This window comes from Apodemus sylvaticus, chromosome 3, assembly GCF_947179515.1.
Source record: "Apodemus sylvaticus chromosome 3, mApoSyl1.1, whole genome shotgun sequence".
NCBI classification, from domain to species: domain Eukaryota; kingdom Metazoa; phylum Chordata; class Mammalia; order Rodentia; family Muridae; genus Apodemus; species Apodemus sylvaticus.
Genome location: NC_067474.1, coordinates 155,795,391 through 155,815,535, shown reverse-complemented (window position 1 = coordinate 155,815,535; position 20,145 = coordinate 155,795,391). Strand labels below are relative to the sequence as shown.

The following is a 20,145-nucleotide window of genomic DNA, read 5'->3' as shown; positions in this document are numbered from 1 at the left end:
GGAAAGTCCAGAAATCCAATAATTGTTCAGTGCACAGGACTGGATGTCTCAGCTGGTCTTCAGTACACATCAGAATCTTGAAGATGCGGATCTAATGTCACTCAGTGAAGGAATGAACTTGCCACTGAGAGGCAAACAGGCAAAGAGCAAGTGCTTCCTCCTGTCTTTCACACGGGCTGCCGCCAGAAGGCGTGGCCCCGATTTAAAGCGGATCTTCCCACCTCAATGGTTCGACCAAGAAAAGTCCCTCACAGCTATACCTGGCAGCTTAGGTGTTAGCTAATTCCAGATGTAGTCACATTAACAACCCAGTGCTAGGGGCTTTGTGGCTGAATACCTTGGCAGATCAGAGCCAAAGAATGCTGCACAAATCATGCCATACAACAAATCTCACAAAAAAAAAAAAGATTTATTGTGGGGGAGGAGGGGTTTTGGAGAGGCAGGAACAGAGAGAGACACACAGAGAGTGAGAGATAGGAACAGAGAGTGAGAGACAGAAGAAGAAAGAGAGAGACAGTAAGACAGAGGCAGGGAAACTGGGAGACAGAGAGCGGCCTCTGTGGGGACCTTTTAAAGGGTGTGCATGTCGCATTTGGCAGCTGTGATGTCATGCCTACTGGCGCTGAGTCACTAGGGGCAGGCTGGGGCTAACACCCAGAAGACCCATCTCAAGTGCTACACTAGAATAAGAAAACGCAGTAACTGATAGGTATGTCTGGCTTTGGGGGTCACTGGCTGGTCACCTCCTCTTCCGTCTCTGGTCCTCAACCTTCCTGGTTGACAGTGGATATGAAGCCGGTGGATTAGCTACCTTTGTGTTGCTTCGACAAAATGCCAGGACTGAGCTTTAAGCTTTCACACCCCACCCCTACCCATGCCACACCCCACCCCTACCCATGCCACACCCACCCCTACCCATGCCAGGCTTCCTCCAGAAAGGCTGGCCCAGATTAGACTCCCCAAAGAGTGTCACCAACTTGGGACCAAGTGTTCAGATGCCCTGTACGGTAGAGACACTTCTCATTCAGACAAATCACCACAGCCATAACCTACTCCATAGGGAAGTGGGGGCTTACAGGAAACATAGGACAGATGATGGGGTAGAGGCCCAGCGGATAGCCTAGAGTAAAACTCGTGTCTTGTCAGGACAGGAACTGACAGTCTTGGGTAAAATAGGGGAAGGGCTGGTGCCACGGAAGGGACCTCTCAGGGTCATCCAGGGCTCCGAGAAGCCCCGACAGAGAAGAGGGAACACAGACCCGTGAGGGATGGGCGTGGGGTGCTTGTCAGCATCCTGGCACTTGGGAGGTAGAGGCAGGAGGATTTAGAATTCAAGGCTATCGTCAGCTACATGGAGAGGTTACCCGAAGCTGGCCAACATGAGACTCATGAGACTCTGTCTCATAAAAACAATATAATAATAATAACAACAACAACAATAATAATAATACTAATAGCGGGAATAATAAGTGCTTGCATTAGGCCCTGGGAACAGAGAGTTACTTTAAGGGTGGCCCCTACCTCCCATTGATGGGAAGAGGAGAGGAGAGAAATGGAAAGAGGGGAGGAAGGGGGAGGTTGTAGGATCTGACCAAACCCTACAGCTGTATAATCCCTGAATCAGCTCCACTGGGCCCCTGGGTGTGGCAGAACCCATCTATACCCGAAGGTCACATCTCTAAACCAAAAGAATGCAGTTTTGCTCACACCGCACCAAACTAAACACATGCTTGCTTGTTTGTCTGGAAAACTTTGGGGCTGGGGGGGAGGGGGAGATGTCGGCGCTTCCTGCGTATCTGTTCAACAAATCTGCCTCCCGAAACCCGTTCCGAAGACAGTCGGAGGACGATTCAGGGGAAAAGAATTTAGAACACATTCTAATTAGTCCCACTGGGACCAGGGGCCAGGTCAATCTCCAGCCTAAACCCCTTTCCCCTGTCCAGAGACCAGACCGATGGTGCAGCTCTCGAGAAGGCCTTTTTGGGAGCCCGTGGATGTGAAGCCTGACTCCTCCCTGCCCTTTCCGGGGCGGGGGGTGGGGGGGGGGCTCTGCAATTGCCAAAGCCTGAAATTTCAAAGTGTCATCTTCATGTACAGAGGTGATGCGGGCGGGCGGGCGGGATGAGCTCTGCCTTCAGGATTGGAGGAGCAGAGAGCAGCCGCGGCTGCTATGCCTAAGCCTCCGTGGGTGGGAGGCAGGCATGCACAGCCCCTAATTACAGAGAAAGAGGCTCAGTCCTGTGCAGACAGGCCTCCCCAGAGCCCAGGCAGGTGGCCTCCCGATGAGGACGGGCCCCCAGTTTGGACTCTGAATACAGGAAACTGTCATGGTGGAGGAAGGGATGTTATATAACCAGGAGCCCACAGCCTCTGGGAATGTGACCTTGTCTGGTTTTTTCCGCCTTCATCTGCCCACTTGGGGAGGGACACTGCACAGGAAGGCCGTCCTCCAGGGCGATAGAAAGGTGGTCCTCAGCTCCATTAGAGTCAGGGCTGTCTAGATGGGGCCTCCTAGACCCCGCCCCCTCTGCCCCTCATTCAGAAGGCCCAGGTGGAGCCAAAGTGTGGTCTCTCATCTTGGCAGCAGCTGTGTGGCCTCAGTTGTGAGGCCCAGGTCCCACGGCCATGCTTTTGAGACCCACTGACTCAGGGATTCTAGCAGCAACCTCCCGTGGGTCCTGGATCTGCTGTGTGCCCACCCTCCACGTGTCTGAACCTCTCTGAGCCTCCAAACTCTTTCTTACCCACACTGCTTTGTCTCTGCACAGCTAAACCACTCTTGGGGGTTTGGGGAGGTGCCTAATTACCATTTGCAGGGAGCTGGGAGATTTTTTCCCACAGAAGAAATGGGCCGCTCTTCCTCTGTTGCAACATGCTCAGAGCCACTGGGGAGCTGCCTCTGGGAGAGAGGGGGCAATTCAGCTTTAAAGGGCAGGCAGGCTGACATACCCAGGACGCGTCACTCACCTGGAAAGACTTTGCAGCGCCTTGACTGACCCAGTCCTCTTAGGGACCGTCTCCTTTGCTTGGGTAGCAAAGGCTCAGCTCAGGCCCAGTATTTAGGTACCCGCGTCCCAGCAGCTATAACCAAACTCATCTCTGTACCTGTAGCTATTTCTTTTGAGTCAGTCTAGCTTCACACCCTCTAAATAAAGAGGATGACCTTGAAGGTGTCTGATTGCTTGACCTCCCTCTCCCAAGTGCTAACACTGCAAGCAGATACCACTGTGTCCACTTTTGTGTGGTACTAGGACTGGAGCCCAGGGCGTGGCGCGTGCCGGGCAGGCACTTACCAACTTAGTTCCTTCCCAGCCCTCACGGCCACGATCATTCTTCATCTCAGCCTTGGACCAGGAGCACCCTATGCACTGGGGTCTGGTTAAGGACAGGCGTGGACTCTACACAGTGCAGGCTGAAGTGATGAATGGTGACTCTTACTGTCCAGGCTCTGAAGGTGACTGCCTGTGTGGCTGGCTGTCTACAGTGACATGGGCTGTCCCACCCATAATCCATGCCAAATACATAGGTATTCTAACCTCCGCATGCATGTTAAGAAACATGCCCAGGAGGGCAAGCGGACACCTGAGAGCAAGAGTAGATAGAATACTGAAGGTTTCGCTGCCTCCTATCCACCCCTGAAGCCCTCTGCATTGCCCTGAGTGACCTTGACCTTGTGACTCTCCTGCCTCTACTCCCTAAGCACAGGGACTCCTCCTCACCCTAGGACACCACATAGTCAGTGTGCTTTGTTTCCCAAGTTCCTGCAAGTCTTGGTGACAGCAGTGATGTTGGCAAAGGGGGAGGGGGTGGGAGCGGGATCTGGGGAGGGGGGAGAGCTGGGTCAACCAGGCATAGCTCAGGAGTGCTGAGAACTCAGCGGAAACAGCCAGTGTTGCCAGACCCTGTCCTGGGTCCTTGTGGCATCGCCTGCCTTGCTATGGTTTACCTAACCCCTGTGCTAGATGCTTGGTTCCCCAGCCTGGTACTTCTGGAAAAAGATGGACCCTTGAAAAGGAAGGTTGTGCTGGCAGCCTTCCAGTCACGGAGGCCTTGTCTTGAAGAATGTTGCACGCGACCCCCTCACTTCCTCTTCCTCTCTTTCATCTCCCAGCTTTTAGAAGAGTGTGGTTTTCCACCACGTGGTCTCCATTGAAGTGCTACACGACCCTCTCCCCTCCCCCACCCGTAACCACCCCACACCTTCACGCACCTCCCCCCCCCAAGCCCCTACCATCACACCACAAAGCACGCATACTCCCCAGAGGCCTAAAAGTAACAGATTAAATGCAGGAGTGAAATGCAACTCTCAAGTGAAGGGTGTTCCCATATCAGAGTGAGGCATATGCAAACCTCTATATTAGCTGCAAGAGTCCCCAGGGGACCCAGGGACCCAGGAAACCTCTCCAGGGAAATGGCTGTTTGACTCTTTGCTGCCTCTAGTGGCCACTGTTAAAACAGCACACTCATCTCCAACTTCCCGAAGGTCCCTGAGATCATGGGCTGACTTCTGCAAATCTATAAGCATTTTGACTTTCTGAGTATCCTGGGGAGGGGGAGGAGGAGGGATAGAGCCTCACAACGGCGCACCTCCACAGCCTAGGACAGGGCCTGGCTATGGAGTGGCACTTGCTGTTGGGTCAGTAAGTGAGTGAAGACACACTTAGCTAAAAGCACTGGTCTTGGTTTAGAGCTATGTGATCCTGGGCACATCCTGTCGTGCCTTGGAGTTCTTTACTGTCACTGGAATAAAAATGGTGACTGGGAAAATGGATAGTGCACAGAACAGGCTGCCTGAGTTTGAATCCTGCTTCCACTTTTTACTAGATGTGCGTCCAAGAGGAACTTGCATAACCTCCCTGCAGTTTGTTAGTCCTCATTGATAAAATGAGGGCTGTAATACTACTGGAGACTAAACTGAGTATATATATATATATATATATATATATATACATATGGTCTAATATTATTGATCACCTTTAACAATAATGATCATGTTTATCCACTGATAAACTGATAACATTTGCATATTACATCCTCAGCAGGACCTGGCACAGAAGTGGAAATACTCTATCCATAGTAACTTGTATCTTTATGTGTGCACACATTCTATGTTTGTATATGTGTCTATGTGTGTGCACGTGTGTGCAGGTGCATCGTGCATGCCCACTTGATAGTTCCTGGTCACAGTTTTGGAGACACACTCTCTAACAGAACTGGAGCTCACGGATTCTGCAAGTCTGGCTGGCCAGCAATCCCCTGTCTCTTCCTGTCTCTGCCTCTCAGTACTGCGGCTGCACTACCACACCTGGCTTTTTTGTGAGGATGTGAGACATCTGTATGCGGATCTTTATGCAGCAAGCACATTACCTACTAAGCCATCTTCTCTGCCACAGTAACTATTATCTCTTCTTGAACACTAGCTGTGGAATGGCCCTCTATGTGCCCTGCTGGTGAATCTGATGGGAACCTTCCCAGAGCCCAAGCCCCGGCATACGGGGCTTTTAAGAGGAGAGATGCAGTTCTCCTTGTGACCACTGGGGGCAGCCGTGAGTCAAGAGTGGTGGTGAGCGTAGCTCTTGTTCGCGAGTGTGCAAGGGTTGAGGCTGTAGGCTGTAGCAGAGGTTTGTAATATGGTGGCTGTTAGTGTGCAGCCAAACTTCACGGGCCCGTGTCTCAGCTCTTTCAGGCAGTGGCTGTGTAGCTTTGGGTAAGTGACTTGACCTCTCTGTGCTGATGACAGTACCCTTAGCTCTGGGGGGCGGGGGGGGGGGTCTATTGTGTGGAAAGTATACAAAGCGATGCCTAATGCATGTTAAACACTATATATCTATTTGTCAGTGTTATAGTGACATAGATCTTTTGTTCTTAATGGTTTTGTTCTGAAAAGCCTCTGTCTTTTAAACTTCTGTTGGAAACCTCCTGACCCGCACATAACAAGACTTAGAGGAGAAGACTAACAGGAAGCCCCGATTAGGAAGAGTTTATCCTCTCGATGGAGAAAGACTCCATCTTGGAGTCCCGGCATGGTGGCTCATGTCTGCAGTCTCACCATTTGAGAGGTGGGGTAAGAAAAAGAAATCTGCGCATCCTAGTATAGGTACATACCTTTAATTCCAGAACTTAAGAGGCTAAGCCCACTGGATTCCATGAGTTCAAGGCCAGCCTGGCCTACCCAGAGCCAGGCCAGTCAGAGATATAAAAAGACCACTTGTGGGGCTGGAGAGATGGCTCAGCAGTTAAGAGCACTGACTGCTCTTCTAGAGGTCCTGAGTTCAAATCCCAACAACCACATGGTGGCTCACAACCATCCGTAATGAAATCTGATGCCCTTTTCTGGGGTGTCTGAAGACAGCTACAGCATACTCAGATAAATAAATCTTGAGGAAGAGAGAGAGAGAGAGAGCTTGTTTCTAAAATATAGAAATAAAACTAAAAGGAAAAGCAACAATAGACTTGAAGAAGTTGGGCTTGATGGTTCCTGTCTGGAATCTCAGCACGGAGAAAAAGGGGCAGGAAGAAGAGGATTTCAAGGTCACTCTGGGCAGTATAGTGAGTTCAAAGCCAGCCCGGGAATGAGACCCCTTTGGAAAGAACAGAACTTGGGATAGGTTGTTGTTCCTGTCTGTGAGTCCAGCACTTGGGAAGTGGAAGCAGGAGGACTGCAAATGAAGTTGCTTGCCACCACACCTGAGAGCAACCTGAGTTGGATCCAGTTCCTACAAGCTGCCCTCTGACCTCCACAACTTCACACATGTACCCACAGGCACAACACACACACACACACACACACACACACACACACGCACGCGCGCGCGCACACACACACACGCACATTCACACGTACACACAGCACAAGGTAATATAATTTTTTTTTTAAAAAAAAGAACGTAATGAGACCCTGTCTCTGAACAGCTGAGCAGCGGACACAGCGGCCAGCTACGTCCTAGGAAATGCTCTAATGCCCTGGGCTGCCCAGGGATGGGGCTCAGCCTCTGCTTCTAGACAGACCTTTTGGGGACTATAGAAGGAGCAAGACCATAGCCAGGGCATCTGGGACCCCGAGGAGACTGTCAACGGGCATGGTGAGTCTGTGACAGACTCACAAAAGATTCCAGCTCGTAGGCAGATGGTGGCGGGGAGTTTGGGTCAAATCCTTCACCCACCGAGAACCAGGTCTGAGCAGGGCTGGGAGAAAATCCCATCTAATCCTTCCTGCTGCACCTGTGCCCCAGAGCCCTGCTGGGATCGCCAAGGAACGAGAGGGGATCAGCACTGTCCCCACCTGTGGTCTCAGCCACCAAGGCAGCCCAGGGCTTGCCAAAGGCCTTCAAAGTCCCTTAGGAGACAGCAGCTGCAGGGGGCGGGGCGGGGGCGGGGCGGGGGCGGGGCCCGCTGTGTATCTCAGGAGTGATGGCTTGTTACTTAGCTTCTCCAAAGAAATGTCCTTCCCTCGAAGGAGCTGAGGTTTCACCGTGCCAGGCACAGCCCAGAGATTGACGGACACCTCAGCTAAGCCCGGCCAACAGTAACCACAAGCACCACGCAGTCAGGGAGGCCGAAGCTCCACGGGCCGACATATTTGGCCTGAGATCGTGAGCGTCAGAGCCAGACGTGAAACTTGCCATTTGTGTCCAGAAATGGTGTCTCTGCTTCCTGCGGTGGGAAGCTTCCAAAATGTCCCCACGATCCCCACTTTGTTGTATCGACACTCTCCTGTAGTCTTCCCCAAGGGCGCCAGGGACCTAGTGATGCACCCCGTGAGGAGAATAGGAAAATGGCGATGGGTACAGTTGCTGAGGTGAGCTTCCACGAAGGCGCACTGGCTTTTGCTCCTTTTCGGAGCCCTCTATGGGGCACAGGCTGCAAACCCTGCGAGCAGAGGCTTCTGGGATTCCTCCAGGAGGAACCAAAGCTCCGCATGGGAGTGAGCTGGAAACTGGTGCTTTCCGGGTGAACCTTGAGCTGACAGCAGCCCCCAGCAGCACGTTGCTGCAACCTACAAGTGACTTAGAACCGCAGTGCCATGCTGTCCCTGCTCCCCCTCCACACAGCGGATTCCTGACCATCCTTCTTCCGTATAGTTGTCTGGGAGGACTTGTTACACGGCAGGAAGAGACTAATGTACTTCCTGTTGATAATTGCAACACACACCACACACACTATACACACCACATCACACACACACCACATCACACACACCACATCACATATACACACACCACACACACACACACTCTACACACACACCACACACACCACATACACCACACCACACACACACACACTACACACCATACCACACACACATACCACACCACACACACCACATCACACACACACCACATACCACACCACACACACCATACCATACACACACACACCACAATACAACACACACCCCAACACAACACCACATGCACCACACACACCACACACCCCACACACCACACCACACATACCACACCACATGCACCACACACACACACACAAACACACTCACACACACACACACACACACACATACACACACACACACACTTCCAAGAGAAAGAATAAAAAAAGACAGAGATAAAAAGCTGGGCATGGTAGTTTACACTTCTCATCCCAAGAGGAGGAAACAGAAAGATCAGGTGTTTGGGCTACCTTCAGCTAGATAGCAAATGTTATACCAGTCTAGCCTACACAAAGACACCATTTAAAAAAAACAAACACACAAAAACATATTGGGCAAGCTGGAACCCCTCTGCACACCCTCAAAGCCAATATTCTGCTTGCTTAGATGCAGAAGTAGAAAGACACGTCCCCGAGGTCACCAAACAGGGCGCCAACACTGCAGCTAGCCCAAGTCCCCCCATTCTCTGGAAGTCTTGCTGGAAGGGGAGTAGACAGGGCTGTCAAAAACTTCACAGTCCGTAGCATGCAGCTATGGTGATTTGGAATTAGTATGGCCACAGTTAAACCTGTTCCATAGGGGTGAGCAGAGGGCTTGCCTGACTGACATCTTGGGTTCAAAACCAGAACCACATAAAAACAGGCACGAGGGTCCCAGCACTGGGGAGGTAGAAGCAGAAGGATCAGAAGTTCAAGGTCATCCTTGCTTACATCAGAAATCTTCGGTCAGCCTGAGCTACATGAGACGCTGCCGATAAATACATGAGAGCGCGGTGGACCAAGAGCTCGCCTTGCGAGCCTGGAATGACTGGAGCTCTAGCCCAAGAACTCACAAAAGGGAAGAAGGAGAAAAACCAACCCCACAGCGTTATCTTCTTACCTCCACACACAGGTTGTGGCATATGCACACATACATGCATACCACATACACCAAAATTTTAATACTTTTTTGAGGTGGATGCACCAGATGTGGTAGTCTGGTCTTCATGGTTAGTTCTAGAACGGCCAGTGCTAGAAAAATCCTATCTCAATAATAATAATAATAATAATAATAATAATAATTTACATATTTATTTATATATTTGTATAATATAAATAATAATATTAATTATTATTATTAAATTAAAAATTAACTCTCTGCTGCAAATGTCATAACAGAACCAACCAGAAACCTCCAATGGACTCAAATGTGCATCTTGAAGCAACTGGTCAACACAGTAGTACCTCCAAATAGGACCTGTAATCTCATCAGAGTTCTCCTAGACACGGAGAGGCACAGTACAAGGAAACACACTGACTCCTCTGTCCCCCGGCTCTTTTGTGTTTTCTCTAGTGACTCTGTGTCAGCCAGAGGTCAGGGGTCAAGGGAAACCATCTGGCCTCGGAGCCCAGACTAGTGCGGTCTCCACCCACCGGCTGGACCGTGGTTCTCCCTCATCTCACTGACTTCTCAACTATTGGCTCTAAACTCTCCAAACCACCAAACCAGTCTGCACAAGGGTCAGTGGGAACCCCTCGACCCAACTGCCTTTCTGAGTTCCACGGCTTCCTTTCTGCCTCCCCGCAGACGCCAGACCAGATGTGTGGGGCAGAACAAACTAAGGGTCAGGCACAGCTTGCCCCTGCACTGGGTTCCAGTAGGTCCTTTGCAAGTGTGAATTTCTAGGTCTCATGAGGCCATAGTTTGAAAATAATAACAATAATAAAAAATAATAGGTAGGTAAATAAATAGACAAATAAATAAATTGACCTGGATAAAATCCCTGTAAAAACTTGAGTTGGATATCCCTTCAAAACCCATGTTTAAAAAAAAAAAAAAAGGGAAAAAAAATCTAGGCACAAAGCACACGTGTGATCCCAGTACTGGGAAAAATAGGTGGATCCCTGGGGCTCAGTGGCCTGCCAGCCTACTAGTTGAGCTCTAGGCCAGGAAGAGACTGTCTCCAATAAACAAACAAGCAAATAAATAAATAGTGAGCAGCTGGTACCCACAGCCTGCAAATACACATGAGCACACACTTGAACCACACAGGTCCATCCACAACAAAACATTTAAGAATTTGGAAGCAACATCATCAAAACACTGGATCCCGGCACAAGGCCCTTTGTCGCCCAAGACTCCTTGTGATTTCACAGTTGGAACCCTCAACAGCAAGCCCTGTGCCCGGGCGGGGGAGGAAGGGGTCCACTCTGGGATGGTGCTTTGTATGGGACCTGTCCAGGCTCTTCCAGATGGGAGCTGTCAGATCACGGCTCCCCAATCTTGTAGATCTACACAGAAAGGTCTCCTGGGCCCTGGGCTGGCTTTCTAGGGCATGACAGAGACTGTGGTCACTCCCTGTAATGGAGACCGTAGACGTGTGCGCAGGAATGTGGGACACATGTTTTCCAGAGCATTCCTGAAGGAAGCACCTAGCAGATGGTGTTCTGGTGGATTAGAAGCTCAGCCTTGGCTAGAAGGAGATTGCCTGAGAGGAAAGCTATGAGCAGGAGACTCGGGGAAAACCCAGGCATCCAGAGAACAGGAAACCAGGGAAAGTGAAGCAAACCCATCCTTAACATGACGCTCTGATCTTTAGTGTTGGGTATACTGACACAAACGCACACACACTGACGCATGCACACACGCACACCGAGCCAGACCCTAACTTTGCTGAGGAAGGAGAGCAGTGGAAATCCCCCAGGGTTGTGACCTTGTGACTGGCCTGGGTGACTGAAATGTCCCTGAGGAAGTTTGTGTAAGCGTCTTGGGTTGTCCTGGAGAGAGTACTGGTGATCAGTGGGCAACACAGAAAGTTCTAGATGACGCATTGGCTTCGTTATTCTTCCTCTCTTTCTTTCATATTCTTTTTTTAAAAAAATAAATCTATTTATTAGATGTGAGTACACTGTAGCTGTCTTCAGACAGCCCAAAAGAGGGTGTCAGATCTCATTAAGGATGGTTGTGAGTCACCACGTGGTTGCTGGGATTTGAACTCAAGACCTTCAGAAGAGCAGCCATCTTAACCACTGAGCCATCTCTCCAGCTCCCCCTTCTTTCTTATTCTTAAGGTTGGTATTTTTGTTTTTAAGACTTATTTATGTGTTTGAGTGCTTTGCTTACATGTATGTATGTATGCCACACGGTTGCCTGGTACCCAGTGAGGTCAGAAGAATGCATCCGATACCCCGAAACTAGAATTACAGATGTTTGCGAGCGGCCATGAGGTTGCAGGGACTCCACCTGGTCCTCAGCAAGAGTAGCCCTTCAGTGCTCTTCAGTGCTGAGTCATCTCTCCAGCCCCTTGTTCTTACGTTTTAAAAATTATCAACTAAGATAAGTACCTGGAAACCTTGGGCCCATATTCCTGTGCAGGAAGTCTCTGGTCTCTTCCACAGGGACTGACCGCAGTCCCCGCCACACCCTAGTGTTACCCCGAGATACCAAAACCAAGCGACCAGTTCCGTCAGTTCTATCTGTTTAGGCTTTTGGGCTCTGTTCCCTTATCCCAGAGTTAAGGACATGTCTGTAACAAGGATGAGAAAATAGGCGTGGTGGCTCATAGCTCTAATCCCAATACTCAGGCTGGAGATCCAGGGCACGTTCAAGGCCACTCTCTGTTCTATAATGAGTGCTAGGGTAGTTAGGGCAACATAATGAGGTTTTGCATTAAAAAAAAATGGAGGAGGGGAGGGAAATAGGAGGTAGACTCTAGGAGTTCACTGTATTTTAGCAACTGTGAGGAAAGTGTGTTTCTTTGTGGAAGTGAAATCCTAAGTGGTTTTATTTTGTTGTTGTTTTCCAAGACAGGGTTTGATACAGTAGCTCAGGCTAGCCAGGAATTTACTATGCTGCCCAGGTTGGCCTAGCATTCCTGCCTTAGCTTGCTGAACCACTACATCCGGGTTTTGCAAAACATTTAACAGACAAGGTGTCCTGGTGTGCTTTCTGTTGCCGCAATAAACACCGTGACCGAAAGCAATTTAAAGGAGGAAAAGGTTTATTTCCAAAGGGTGTATTTTCAGGTCTCAGCGTCCACCGTTGAAAGGAAGTCAGGGCAAATATGCAAGGCAAGAATTGTGGGAAATCACAATCTTAGCTGGTTGCTCACGGAGTCACCCACGCTCGACCGGCGGTGTTCTCATACAGCCTAGCACTGCCGCCTAGAGATGGGTGATAAGTTATTTCTCTGCCGGTGAAATGAATCAATGCAAGCCAGTGTAGAGAATAGGAACCGCAGGTTTATTGGGAAGCTGTTCTTGGATGGGTGTGTTCACTGACCCCAGGGAAGGAGGCCCAGGGGGTCACCATGGGAAGGGGTGAGAGAAGGGGGGCAAAGGAAGGAGGAAGAGCATTCTCTGAGAGAGAAGAAGAGAGCAAGAGACCAAAATGTCTGGATCATATAGGGAAGAGTTCCAGGGGAAGGGTAACCCAGCCCCTTGGGCTGGAAAGGTCAGGATTAGGGGCGTGGTCGGCCAGTTAGGGTCTGATGGATACTGGGAGAACCTGGAAGTCAGGTCTGCTTTGATATGTAAAATATTCACCTCAGCCCCTTGTCCCTGGGTCTGAAACCAAATAATGGCACCGCCCACAATGGATTGGGTCCTCCCACATCTGTTATTAATCGAGACAGCAGCCTACGGAGCCACGCGCAGGCTGGTGGGAGCCAGGCAACTCTTCAGTTGAGGTTCATTCACGCAAGCAACTTTAGGTTGAATCTGGTTGACAATGAAAACTAACCAGGACTGAAGGGAAGGTCCAATCTAAAGGACACAGCCTGAATGCTCCATGAACCCCTCTCAGCACTTCTGGCATTCAGCTGGGTCTGTCCTGTCTTCTCTCCCTCTTGTACATTCCCCCCCCCCACACACACACACACATAACCACACTGGTGGTGTCTCCAAGATGCGATTTCTTCAGGTTCCAAGGCCTGGAAAGGGTGTCCCCCAGCTTCTCCCCCTTCAGGGGTTCAGAATAAGCTTTTCTACTCTGCTACTCATTCTTGCAACGGCAGAAGGCTTAGGGAACCTCCTATGGCTTGATGCTGGGCCCATGACCTTCCTCTGGAAGGCCTGGGTGTTTGAGCCATTGGCAGTCTTCCTGTTGGGGACACCAGCAGCAGCTCTTGGCCTGCCACATGCCCTCCATTGGTGATCAGGGCTCTGAGTTAGGGATGGGGAGATGGGTCTTGGCACCACCATCCCACCAGCACCAGGTAGGCTCCCCAGCTGGGCACCCTTCCCAGGGGGAAGGGAACGAAATGGAGCTGGGAAGGCCTTAGTAAAAAGCCATGCTGCTGAGGTTGAGGAGAGGCGGGGCTTCTTCTCCCCCCCCCCCCCATCAGAAGAGGGACTGGAAAAAGGTTTCAGACTTGGAGGTAAGTTATTTTGTTACCATAGCTTGTTGGAGAGCCATGTGCAGGGGGCCTAGGCACTAACAACTCACAGGCTGGCACAGAGAGAGTCCCAGGTCATAGAACTTGGCTTGGGGTCCACGTGGCTTAGGAGGGGTGAGACCAGGACCTCTTCACCTGGCGCTGCAGCTTGGCTCCCTGCAGTCTACAGCAGGAGAAAGCCAACTCCTGGCTCCTGGGGCTGTGGGGAAATAATTAGTCCCTCTAAAGAGCATTGTAATCTCAGATCAAAGGGGTCTCCCAGCTGCAAAGCACTTTACAGGCACATGGCCAACTCCTAGAACACCCACTCCTGGCTGCTCCAGCGGCGGGTCAACACTCCAAAGTACCATCTTGTCCTGTGCCTGGCTCGCCTCGTAAACCTCTGTCCCCTAAGACTAAAACATCACATCACACTGGAGAGCCAGGCACAGGCCCTGCAGCCTTTCTTCTGACGCACTCAGGCTTGAGTAACGCGACTCTGGATCTCTGAGATACACCACCACCTATCTACCTTTTCCACTCAGAATTTCTCTAGGAAAGGCTGGAAAGGTGTAGAGGAGCAGGACAAGAAGTGGCCTGGGGCCAGACGCATGGGGAGGGGCAGTAGGCGCTAAGGAGGAGGGGTCGTGGGCGTGGTCGAGCAGAGGGCGTGGTTGTGATGGAGGGGCGTGTCCGGGGTGTGGCCAGAGGGTACCTCGCCAGCCCGGAAGGAGCGGGAGGAGGAGCCCCCAGGATCTGGAGTTGTTCCCACGTGAGAGGATCGCGCTGGATTCCTCCGGTGCGGCGGCCGCGGAGTGCTCGGCGCCCGGTGGGACTGAGATCACTGGCCCGGCGCGCGTGGGCGGCCCGATGCGGCGGCGGCTCCGAGGACTGTGAGCCGGGCGTGCGCCGTCGGAGCCCCGCGCGCCGCCGTTTGGCCTCGCGTCCCGGGCACACGGGATGCGGGCTGCCGATTCGGGTTCATGGGAGCGCGTCCGCCAGCTTGCGGCACACGGCCAGCCGGCTCCGTCCTGCGGGCGGGACACCGGGCCCGCGCGCGTCCCGGAGCCCGGAGCCTGCAAGCTATGCGCGGACGCTACGGGGGCCCGAGAGCAGCAGGGAGCTGGGGCAGTCCCCGAGGCAGCCGATGGCTACGGCAGCCAGCCCGGTAGGTGCTCGCGCGGTCGGGAGGGCGGCTTGGCTGCAGGCCCCGGAGTCCGGGAGCCGCCGGGACCGGGCGCGCGGGGGCGCTCGGGGCCGTGAGCTCGGAGCCGCTGGTGGCAAAGTTGTGTCCCCGAGCGCCGGGTGGGTGCGGCTGGGAGGCGCACTGGAGTTTTTCAGTTTGGGAGCTGGGGTCTTGGGGTTCTTCGGCAGAACCCCTCCTCCCTTCTGGAACCTCAAAAGGGCTGTAGGGAGAAAGGTCAGGGCCATGTCTGTCAGGGCCATGTCTGTCAGGGTCCGGTGATCCCAGGACTCCTGCAGACTCAGCTCTCGGCTGGATCCAGAGCGTGGGAAAGGGGCTATCCAGTGCAAAGTTGGGACCGCCCCTCCTGAGTTCTTCAACTTAGGTACTGGATTCTCGCGGGGTTATTTGGCTCCCCGATGGAACGTCCCAAAGCACTACATGGAGAGAGATCAAATCTGTTTGTTTGGGTCCTGCAAGCCTGTGGTGCCTGCTGGGCACCTGACTGGACCCGGAGCAAGTGTGAGTAAGGGGCTAGCTCAGTGCTAAGTTGGGACTACCTACCCCCTATACTGTGCCAGTAACCCATCTATCTAGTCGCCTTAAGCCCGAATAAGAGTGCCCCTGAGCTCTCTCCACTCGCGTTTGCTCAAGCAAAGAGATGGCTACGACCGTTCGCATAGCATACACTTTTAACTCCAGGAGAAACTGCAGCGGTGGGAAGCTCAAACACAGAGATCTGATTGCGTGTGCTTGGCCCATCTGTCCCAAGCGGAGTACAGTGGTTCTGTGTTAAAGATTCGCCCAGTGGGTGCGCCCATTCCCGTCTCCCTCCACCCGCCCCCAAGTTAAGTCATGGGATGGGGGGGGGGGAGGAACCTTGGATCCGCCTGACTCTGATAGAGGAAACAATTTAGATGCAAGTCTGCAGGCTTTTCCGAGAAGTCTGCCATCCTTGAGTTTGAACTTCTGAATACTTTTCCAGGAAGAACGAAAGTGCACAGGATTTATTTTTAGTTGTTACTATTTTTTTTTAATTATTGGACACTTCACTGTGTTGTAGTAATTTTCGTGCAGTGTCCAGAAATGAAACCCTACCTGATATTGAGGCTGTGTTCTATCTCTGCAGATAGGGACAGAAAAATATCCAGAGACTTCTCTGTATTCCAGAGAACTCCACTTAAGAGTTCTCAGTCTTAAATCTTGGTGTTGGCATTTCATTTTATTTTGCCAAAGGCAGGGTCTTAGGATGGAGCCCAGGCCTTGAACTCCTGATCGTATGCCATGCTAGGATTACAGGCAATAGCTGTCAGGCCTGGTGTTGGCACCTCAGATTCCGTGTGTTGCATGGCGAAGTCTAGCATGCTGACACCTCTTCCAGGCAGGGAGCTCCTGACCTGGTAAACCCACAGAGCATCTGCCGAGTAATTCTTAACTCTGAGAAGGCGCCAGCTGTGCACGGCATAGCAGCACACAGGCTAAGCAAGTCATGTCATCTTTTCGAGACTCAGTTTACTCACAGTGGAAATGGCTACCTGCTAAGGGTGTGGTCATTCAAAAACTGCCGCGTGTCAGCCGTCTGCATGGCACATACCTGTCATTCCAGGGACTCAGGAGGCTGAGACAGGAGGATATTAAGTTCAAGGACTGCCTGTGTGCTGCAAAGTAAGGTCAAGGCTACCCTGGGCATCTCAGGAGACCCTGCCTCAAATAAAAGGTGTGATACAGCTCAGTGGTAGGGCACTTGCCCAGAGTGTTTGAGGAGCCAGATTTGGTCTCCAGTGGGAGGGGGGAACTGGGAGAGGGGAGATCATTTGGAATATAAACAAAGAATATAAAATAAATAAATAAAATAAATAAATAAAAATAAAAGAGTACGCGGGCAGGCGAGATGGCTTGGTAGGAATGACACTTGATCACTGGCTGCTATGCCTAACAACTTGAGTTCCATTTCCTAAGGCTCTACAGGGCGAAAGGAGAGAGTTGTCCTGTGTATTTCCCCATTTACACACACACACACACACACACACATGCACACGTTTTACACATTTTCTTGTTTGTTTGTTTGTTTGCAACTGAGAAATCACCTAGCCTATATCCCAGCAGGGGCATGACAAACACTAGTCCTGACACTATTTCATGCCTGGCACTCCTGCTGACCTATTTGTCTCCACCCTCAGGGACTCAGTTTCCCTCTAGGTTGTGATGCTGCCTGCCTGTCTCTGCCCTTTTGAACTGTGTGTGTGACATGATGACTTTTGCACCGTCTGTAAAAATGCTCCAGGGAACGGAGGCCAGTGTGTTGTGGCTGTGGACGCTGCTAATTATGTAAACTCGCGGAAGATGGCTGGGCGGAGATACGGCTGTTGACTCCGTGTCTAGGTGGGCTCCATTCCGGTGTGTGTGATAACAATATCCTAATGGCATGCTGCAGATAGGAAACGCCTGCCTCACGCATCTGAGGCAGTTGTTTTGCACAGCTCCGCCCTCACTGCGTGTCCCTATAGGGAAGAGGGGGTTGGAGAGGGCATTTCCCAACTCATGGGTGGCATTCCTGAAAGAGACAAGGTCACACCAGCAGATCATCAATAATAATAATAATACTGACCTTTCTCCCCTTTGCTACTACCTTCATCTCCGTTTCCCTTCCCCCTTTCCTTCTTTTTCCTTCTCCTCTCTCTCCTTTCCTTTCTTTATAGGGTCTTCTGTAGCCTGGTCAAACTCCATTTGTAGCTGAAGATGACTTTCCACTTCTGACCCTCCACACCTAAAGGCCTGAGCGCTGGGATTATAGGCATGCACCTCTGTGTCCAGTTTTAGGTGGTGCTGGGACCCGAACCCAGGACCTTATGCACAGTAGGCTAACACTAACCTCAAACTACATCTCCAGTCCTTTTTTTATTTAAGCTTGAATGTGTTTTTTTTTACGTGCATGTATATGTATCTATATGTACACACTGGGGTACCCTCGGAGGCCAGAGGAGGGGATCGGATTATCTGAAACTAGAGTCGTGAGTGGTTGTGAGCCACCCGATGTGGGTGCAGTGATCTGACTTCTCAAGAACAGCTTGCACTTTTAACCGCTGAGTCTTCAAGGACAGAGAGTTTCAGTGATGGCTGGATGCTGGTGGCAGCCAACACCAACACGGAAGTGGTTTCTGTTTATGGGAGTTTTCTTCTAGGAAGGAAATGGGAACTCTTAGCCTTAGAACCACAAGCTGAAGCTGTCGGGGGAAATAAACATTCCAGCCAGTCAGTGCGGCCACTGTCTCCTAGACTCTCAGCTGTTTGTACCAAGCTGCACACAATGCTGGGTTTAAAGATCTGAAGCGATACTTTGCCGGATGAGGCAGTCTGGGAACAGACACTTTGTTTCAGAATGGAGGTCTGGGCACCTTGACATTGTCTTGAGATCCAGAGAGCTAATGCCGGGGATAGTGATAGCTCTGCCCTCCAGTATTTGGGTCAATGACCAGTGCAATGGCTGCTTGTATGCTCCACGCCCCTTTTCTCCCCAGTTCCCTCTGACCCCAAGGAACCTGATAGACCAGTGTGCCTCTTGATGTGGGAAATCATGATCCCAGAGTTTTCTGCAGAGTGAACCTGGTGCCCACAAGGTGTTGTTAAATTAGGAACAAGAATTGAATTGGCCAGTCAGCCATTGTCATTCGTTCAGTCACAGTCTGAACACCTGCTGAGCCAGGTGCTGTTAGCGCTGTTGGGAGACATTGTAGCAAAAACAACAGCAGTCTGGTTTCCAGGGCGCTTAGACTTTTTGGGCGGAGATTTCCCATAAGCAAATGTGTCCAAGATGGACTTGCCCAGGGACAGAAAGTGCCCTGGGGGTGGGGGGAATCTGGCTGGTGGGACTTAAGGATACCTGGTGTTAGAGTGTGTAGTCAGAGGTGGTGAAGGCATAGGAAGTAAGGCTTTTGGGTGCAGAGACCCTAAAGCAAGAGAACATTGCTGATTGACATTTGTCTCTGTAGACTAGTCGCTCACTTTACATCAGAACTTGGTAGTTTTTAGTTTTTTGTTTTGTGTATGTGTGTGTGTGGTTCTTCGTTGTTGTGTTGTTTTGTTTTGTTTTGTTCTTTCGTTTCTTAGTTCATGAGACATGATTCCTTCTGTCCCAGGCTGACCTCAACTCACTGTGTACCCTCTCTTGAATTTTTCATCTGCTTTCAAAGTTCTGGGATTGGAGCCTGAGGCCACTATGTCTGGTTTATGCTGTATCTTTTGTACCTCTTCGTAAAATTTAGGGTTTTATTTTGTTTTGGTTTATTTTCCAGACAGGATTTTTCTATGTAGCCCCGGCTGTCCTGGGACTCACGCTGTAAACCAGGCTGGCCTTGAACTCAGAGATCTGCCGGCCTCTGCCTCCCTGGTGCTGGGCTTAGGAGTATGCACCAGCCACCACCACCGCCACCCGGCATTAAGGTAAAGATCGTAAGGGGGGGGGGGAAGCCCTCTCACTCATTCTAAAAGCTCTCTACAGACTGAGCTGTATCCTTACTCCTAGCCCCACCCTTTCTGAAATCTTTATGGCATTGTTACCTTTCCTTTCCCTCTTTCTTCGTGGTGGGGGTTAGTAGCCAGTTAGTATACCCTGGGGGCACCTGCTCCCCTGAGCCCTTCTCCGCCAGAAACCGAACAAGAAAGCTTGTCTTAAATTGTCCTCCGGGTAGCCTGGAGTAGGTGCGGTGGCCAAGGAAACCTTGTACTTGGACAAGTTGAGAGACTTGCCCAAGGTCACACAGGCAGTGGTAGGAGGCCCAGGAACGTGCTGGTAGACCTCAGTCTTGGAGGAAGAGAAAAAACCTTGTGTTGTTCTCAAGGAAGTAGATACTTTATTAAGCTTAAGGGTTTTTTTTTTTCCTTTTAACTTTTTTCTGGGAGGCTCTTTTGTTTTCCAAGACAGGCTTTCTCTGCAACCCTGGCCATCCTGGACCAGGCTGGACTCTTGAGATTCACCTGCTTCTGCCCCAGGATTCAAGGTGTCCGTCGCCGTCACCCTGCTTCCTTTGCATTTTTATCTGACAAAAAGCAAAAAGTTTGTCTTCTCCTCTCTCGTGGCCCGAGCAGCACCAGCAACCCTTTATCTTTGGGCGTTAGCAGCTTTAGCGAGACACTGCTAGGAAGAGGATGAGATAGAGTTTCCCCTACACACCAGGCCCCGACCGGGACACTCCTAGCAGCTGCCCGCTAAGATCAGCT

At 51.1% G+C, this 20,145-nt stretch overlaps 1 protein-coding gene across 2 annotated transcripts in view; it reads left to right on the top strand.

Annotated features, from left to right (window-relative positions):
• Positions 1 to 20,145, top strand: part of Kazn (kazrin, periplakin interacting protein) — a 381,811-nt gene that overhangs the window by 228,028 nt on the left and 133,638 nt on the right. Inside the window, exon 1 of one of the 2 annotated variants that reach the window (XM_052177977.1) lies at positions 14,474 to 14,913. The exons of the other annotated variant lie outside the window; for it this stretch is intronic. Within the exon in view, the coding sequence (XP_052033937.1) occupies positions 14,706 to 14,913 (208 nt within the window). The 5' untranslated portion in view covers positions 14,474 to 14,705. Of the gene's footprint in view, positions 1 to 14,473; positions 14,914 to 20,145 lie in introns of those variants that run through there. 2 annotated transcript variants of the gene reach the window in all.